At 29.0% G+C, this 7718-nt stretch overlaps 1 protein-coding gene across 1 annotated transcript in view; it reads left to right on the plus strand.

The window, feature by feature from the left end:
• Window positions 1-1397, plus strand: part of LOC148304912 (uncharacterized) — a 103468-nt gene extending 102071 nt beyond the window's left edge. Inside the window, exon 6 of the mRNA XM_088267576.1 lies at window positions 297-1397. Coding sequence (XP_088123702.1) covers window positions 297-454 — 158 coding nt within the window. The 3' untranslated portion in view covers window positions 455-1397. The remainder of the gene's footprint in view (window positions 1-296) is intronic.
• Window positions 1398-7718: the final 6321 nt, after the last annotated feature.

Here is a 7718-nt window from a genome sequence, read left to right on the forward strand (position 1 = left end):
AGGAAATGTTATCAGCCCTTCTATTCAGGCACCAGTCCAGGGTAATATTGGAATATTAGAATGCAAAAATCACTTATATTTATTTGACCCCCCCCCCCTGGGAATCCCCCCCCCCTGGGTAGCCGAGCTGACCATTACACTACGGAGCGGACAGGTTTCGTTTAATCGAAATTTAGTTGTCTTCATCTGCTCCACATGTATTTTATTATTTCTCTGTTTGAAATCTCTGTTATTGATCAAAGATGACCGTATTGAGAAATCCATTTTTTTTATTCACTTGGTTTTTTTTTTCACAGGGGTTCAATATCAGGTGGGGCAGAGCCTCCCGTCCACGGGCAGTTGCCTGGCGTGCCGATGCGCCCAGGAGGGCACAGCCCCGCCCAGAGTGGTCTGCGCCCCCCGCGGCTGCGTCACCCTCGAGTCCGGCCCCCTCGAGGATACGGGAGCTTTCTAACTTGCATATAGCATTGTGGAATCAACGAAAATAATCACATGATAAAATGTAACCATCATTATGTTTAAAATAAGTGGAAATGGAATATGAAAAATTGAATGTGTGTAATAAAGATATTTTTTTGTTTTGTAATATAAGATATTAAAGTGTAATTAACAGATATATTTCATGTATTATGCAGAATTTGTTTAGAACGCATAACTGAACACTGTTTTATTACTAAATGTAGTTCTTTTTCTGTGAAAATATTTTTTGTTTTTTTATTTTTTTTTATTTTATTCAACTGAAAATATTTTATATTATTTTTTGTCATCTCATCAAAGATGAAGAAGAATATGGAAGTCTGGGCATTTACAGGTCTGATGACCGTCATAGGCTGGTTTAAGTGATCACTTTACACACGTTTAACATTCGCCAATTCTACTCATTATTGACAACCTCACTACTTAAATTCTTGGAAGTTCTATATATATGAACCAATTTAAAAACCTTGTTCTTGAATCACAAGAACTTCACTAGAGACATCTATTGTCAAAAAATAATATGAAAATAACTCCTGTATTTGGAGATAATCCAGATTTTGTAAACAAGTATTTGGACACATTCAAAATGTTAAAAATATTTTAAGCGTAGTCGAACCTTTGTATGTATGTATCATGGACAGAATGGTGAATGTTGTAATGAAGGCAAAATATTCACCATGCAATTTAAAAAAATGAAATAAAACAAATTTAAAATTAACAACATTTTGAGCGTGTCTAAATACTTATTCACAAGTCTGGGTTTTTTCCAAATAGGATTTATTTTTACATTTTTTGGACATCCCGACACTCGACATACACAAGAGCTTCCTCAATCCAACATACGGTAGATGGCTAGTGTGAAGTCATATCTACTGTATTATGAGATTGATCATATATCTAGGAGTTTAAAAAAATGTGTAGCGTTGTTGTCAATCATGGGTAGAATGGTGAATGTTGCACGTGTATAAAGTGATCACTTAACTTGTCTATGACAGGCCATATTTTTATCCCTGTCCTATATTTTATCCCTGTCCATATTTTTCATATTCCATGTTTAAATGTCCAATAACAAATTTAAAATCACTAGACCAAACCACAGCAACGCGTGGCAGGACAGAGCTTTTGGAAAATAAATCTTTTAGTCCATTATCGAACAACTGGATTAATTTATAATAAATATAATCCACCCTTGTACTTGTTAAACGTGTTTGAATTTTATTTCCAATTGCGATATACGTAATATCATCTCAGTAATGCCTGAGGGTACAATGCGTTTATTTGCCGTTTTAGCTTGGATAAGAGAAGGGTTAGTCAAGGGACTTTAAAGTACCTCTAATGTGTATATTATCAGTATTATTAATCTAATTACATATTCGACCACGTAGATTTACAGTATATGACTGTGTATTCTGTTTAAATTGTCTTCTAATTTGATCAGATTTCACAGTGAATATGACAGAAAAAAGGGTCGTGAAAAGGTTCAACCCCTTCGAGAAAGATTTAATAAATTTGGTTAATTCAACCAAGATGCTTTTTTTAACTTTATTTTGGATTCATAAAAAAGGATAATGTAACATATTATTTCAGTGTGTTTTTTTGTTATGAAATAAGTAGAAATATACTAAAGATGATAATTACTATTACTGGTATAGTAAAATGGGATAAATTGTTATCAATTCATATAAAATGTAGAAAAAAACATGGTTTTAGATTCATTTTGTCACAGAAACTAAAATTATTGAGATGCACAAAATGAAATGCACGTTTGTATTTTTGACACAAAGGCGACAGTATTATTTTTTGTTTGTTTATGTTCCATCTTACGCATATTTAAAATTAAAAATCATGTATATTCACTAGGTTTTGAAGTGCCGAGGATACATTTTACAATGCTTTTTTTGTAGATAAATATAAATCAAGGGTTGAACATAAATAAAGTTTGTTATTTTTTGTTATTGCAATTTTTCAAGTAACATCAAATTTACCTTTATTTTATTATTGCTAATATTTTTTTTTCTAATTATGAAAATTAGTTGGTTGTTAACGAGTAATTTATCGTTTTTGAACTAACCGTTTGATTTTCAAATTATGTTTGAAATTTAATGAAATAAATTTTCCACGTTTACGGACATTTCAAAGACACGTAGAACATTTTGCAAAATATTTTTCAATATCAAATCCACTTCTCATATCAAACATATCAAATGTAGAATTTGAAAGGAATTGGTAAATATTCTTTATTTTAAGGAGCAAATAAAAATGTCTTGGAACACTCGTACACATATTTACTTTATTTTGAATATCTAAGAGGAATCTTAACATGTAAGGAAATTCATTTTGCACAAAATTCATTTGAACGTATTTCAGTTAATATTCTAACCTGCATCTTTTTAATAAAACTTTATAATGACTAATTACTTCAAACGAGATGTATGATCATTTGGTGTTGACATATGCACAACTTTTTTGATGGAAATAACTGTTTCTATTAAATAGAAAGGAATCTTCATACTTTTTTTTTAGTAATATTTTCCCAGTTTTTCCTTTTTTAAGCATTTTTATATGCATAAACATTTGTTTATACGGATATATTGTAGTAACCCAACAAAGTTATCCTTTTTTCCTTACCACTAATTAATATTAAAAATCTTTCAATATGTTTTCTGAAGTTTATATATATTCAATTAGAGATATTCAGTTCTAATATATGTACAGATATGTAATTAAAATATTTCTTTTTTGATTTTATTACCAATTTCAAATTATTGTCGACTATTTATTTTAATTTTTATTTTTATGATATGAATGTGATGGATGCTAATAAATAATCAAAAATTAGTAATAATTTAGCAAAAAGTTTTACAAAAACCTAGCTAATTAAATTTGTTAAGAAATATAAACTTGTATACTTAAACACCCAAAATGTAATCCTTTTAACCATATAATAAAAAGAGTGTTTGTAATAAAGTACACTGGAAAGTAAACATTACATTGATCAGTAAATTTTTGTATTTCTGTGTTTACAGTATCAGATTTATTAACGCAATATCCAAATATGTTATTTTCTTATTACGAAGAAAAACAAGTACATATTTGAATATTTATTTATTTATTTTATTTATTTATTTTCATAATACATAGATACATTCAATATACATATTCATTTCATATACACATTTATTATACGTATTACGGCTCTTTAGGCATGGCCTGTGTTGAGCCGAATACTAACATGGTAATACAAAGTTTATATATATATATATTTTTTTTTTTAATTTTTAATATTTATATCTGTAGTTATGGCAAAGTACTGAATCAAATCGCAAATGTCGGTCAAAAATCCGAGATATAACTCATGTCTCACAACTCTAGAACTCTAAGTAAATAATAGAAAAGCATAATTTTTTAAGGGTGTATTTTTTTCCAAATATAATCTCATGCCTCTGACTTATTTGTCAATACAAATTAGAATTTTTTCATGCATACTCGAATTTTTTCACCAAAAATGTTTTTCTAATAAATTATAAATAAATTAATATTAATACATCTTCTCATATCAATTGGGAAAAATAATATAAGTCTTAATATTTGTACTCTTTGTGTATTCGATTTTAGAGATCTTTATCAAAAACACTGTATCGACGATCTACAACTTAGTTATTCCAAAATATCATAATATATGTTTGTAGCTTTAAATCCTGACCAAATAGTACTCATAAAATAAATAGATACTGAGAAATACTGAATTTTAAAATTTTAATAGAAGTCTTAAAATAAATAAATAATAAATCCCTTACCGCACCCCAATGGTGCATAGGGCACTGCTTCATATAAACGCAGTGTTATCTCGATCGATTATACACGAAGAAAAGGTGATCAGCCCTCCACTTCAGGTACCAGTCCAGTGTAATATTGAATAAATATTAGAGTGAAAAAATCACTTATATTTATTAAACCCCCCTGGGAATCGAACCCGGGACCTCCAGAACGGTAGGCGAGCATGCTGACCATTACACTACGGAGGCGGACGAGGCGGACCTGAAAATAAAAGAGAAGAAAAAGATCGAGCTCCATATATTGCAGTAAATTGAGATTCGGATGGATTTGCTGTATGAAATATACCCTTTAACCTACCCTACCAAAAAAGTTTTTTTTTAAATTATTCATTATTATCATCATCATCCTTTTATTATCGAAGTAATTTGCCCTTGAGGGAGAATTTTATAAAAATGGCGTTAGATAAATTATTTCATAAACATTTCAAAACTTTCCATAAAAAAGGTAACGATTAATCAAATCAATAAGGAAAAATATTATGGATTAAACAAGATTAAATTTTAATTGTAATGTGATTCGTTTTTTTCGTTATAAATGACAGAATGTTTTAAAATCGTACTTTATTTCATATTTATGCAATATTCTACTGATTTGGTAATCACATATTAAGGATTTCTCTAAAAATCTAAGTATGGAGCTGGATCTCTTTCAAGGCAAGGTATTCTATGTATCTTCATTGTACTCTTAGTTGAACCAGAAATTTATTTAATTTAATTTTTATCGATTCAAAAATGGTATTTCATAGCATGTACACCAATTTTCAAATTTAATTAATATATATTACTAATGAAATATGGAAAGAAAAAAATAAAGTAACAATTGGAATTGAATATTTGAAAAATATGTATGAATTTTAAGTATTAAAATATAAATTTATCAGTATTATTGCTGTGACAGTGTACTTGCGCTAAAACCTGATGAATAATTAATTTTGTTAAAACATAAACTACTGGTGAACTTGTTAATTAAAATTGGACTAATCATTCAGATTGAAATTTCAAATTTCCAATCAAAATATCATTTTTGCAATTAATATTTTAATATAACAAAGAAATATCGGTTATTTTCATTATTATTTTTTGATTTATTATATTTTGTAGAAATAAGATCAACAAAAAAACACAGAATTTAATATTTCTTTCAAAGAATTGTTTTTACTATGTAAATATTTTTTTCTTCTAAAAAGGTTTTTCTGACCCATATCCGCACCAATGGTTCAAAGGGTACTGAATCGTATTGAAGTATTGTTGTCTTGATTGTTTTTTTTCATGAAGTAAAGAGTTTTTATCGCATAATTATTCTCAGGTTTTAGTTTAAGTTCATGGATATGTGTAGGATAATTTTAGTTGTAAATAAATTAGGTACTTCTCTTAATTTATTTGAATTATTTTGAGTAGCATGATAAATGTATATAATATGTATTTATGTAGCTGACAAATATATATATTGTTTTATATATGTTCCTTAGGTATACAGCGTTATGTAAATACACAATAAATATTCCAACAACTAAAAACGTTTTATTATGCTTCTAAGGTTGTTACTCTTTTAACCTTTTCCTTTCTGATAATTCAAATATTACACGTAATCCGAAGGCGGGTACCAAAAGATCTCAGTTCATATTTGTATGGAAATCGTAGTACACAGTACGTAGCAAGTATTAATTCACCGCCAGCTGACTCACAGGGACACCATGTCCGTACCAACGCGCCGCCATGCGGTGACTGAATGCAGGTAGCGGGACACTAGATCAAATAAAAATGGAGTAATTAAGTTGTCTCGCTCTCTCATTATGGCAGTACCTACCACATTTATGAGACTTAAAAAAAAACAGAGGAAAAAATAACGTGTGGCTAGAAGACAAAAAATTTAAGTACTGATATAAAACTACGTAGATCTCACGACACTGGCTGATTGTGCTTTTTGTCTGAAACAATATTTTTAAATTTTAAACAAAAAAAGTGAAAAAAATCCATGAAATTATTTTTTAAATTACAAATAATATGGAGTAAGGAGGTCTTACACTACTGAAGTAATAGGATGAAAATTCGTATATGGGAGATTTCAATCCACCCGTTAGATCTGAATAGGTTAAAATTGAATAACAACGACGACCGCGAGTGACAAACGTGCCATTTTCTGAATAGATCGGGTTATTTGTCATTTGAACTTACTTCACTGTAAGTCGATCTGTCGCACAGTACCAAGAAATCTGATTGATCTAGAAAGATTTATGTTTTGTCCTGTGGAAAGGATTCACTGTGCAACTCCATCGATGACATTCTATGAGTTTCTAAACTAAACTTGAATGGTGTTGCAATCGTCTACGCATATATTTAAAAATCTTATTAATTTTACTACGCTGTAATATAAAATATATATAAAAAAAATATATAAATCATGAATATTCCGAATTAGTTTGATGACGGGTTGTAGTTCTGTGATTAGTGTTGCGGACTCTTGAGTCAGAGTTTCTGGGTTCGAAACCACTCTACTACAATTTGACATCTATTTTTAATAATGAGCCGCTTAAGCACTCATAAATTTTATGAAATTGAAGAATTTTTGTAAATAATAAAGACCCAAATATCTCTATTTAGAAAAGTATCTTTCATAAATATATTTTAAGAGTGACAATTATTGAAGTATTGATAACGTATATGAAAGAAACTTTAGTAATAATCAGAGGCTAAAAACATTTATTTCGACCGATTGGTAGGTATTTAGTAAAATAAATACGTTTATTTGGGAAAAAGAAATGTATTTTCTACCAAAACAAACCTTTGTTGTTGAAAAGATTTGTTTTTACGCGTTTTTTTCCGATGGATCTTTTCTTCGGGGAAATACATTTTTTTAACGAAATAGGGTGAACAATAAATAGAGGTAAGTAAAATATTTAATCATTAATATTTTTTTAGTATACATAAACAGTGTAAAAACACAATTTGTGATATAAAATAGATCTGTAATACTAAAGACAGAGGAAAAATATTGAATTAAAAAATAATAATAAAATAAGATTTAATATAGTTATAGTCTATAAAATGAATGTACGAAGTTTTGTTAAAAATTCAAGACACGAAGTTCAGTAAATAACTCTGGTTAAACTAAAAAGTTTCGGGAAAAAAGTATCCAAACGTATTATTAGGAAATCTGAATTTCCGAGCAGGTGTTCCTTAAAATAATTTGTTTAAAAACTTTCTGATTCTTCGACACTCAATACGTGCGACGGAAATTAGGGAGAGAAAAGACGGTAAGGAAGAAAGGGAAAATGAAATAATAGAAAAACGGGTAAATAATAACAACACAGGTGGATTTTGTAATAGAAAAAGTAATGAAAATATTCCAGAGAGACGGAAAAGTTACATCTCGATATAATGCGGGGATTTCGAGAAGATTCTGAA

Source organism: Brachycentrus maculatus, unplaced genomic scaffold, assembly GCF_059751285.1.
Source record: "Brachycentrus maculatus isolate JH-2025_06_01 unplaced genomic scaffold, ASM5975128v1 h1tg000299l, whole genome shotgun sequence".
Taxonomy (NCBI): Eukaryota; Metazoa; Arthropoda; class Insecta; order Trichoptera; family Brachycentridae; genus Brachycentrus; species Brachycentrus maculatus.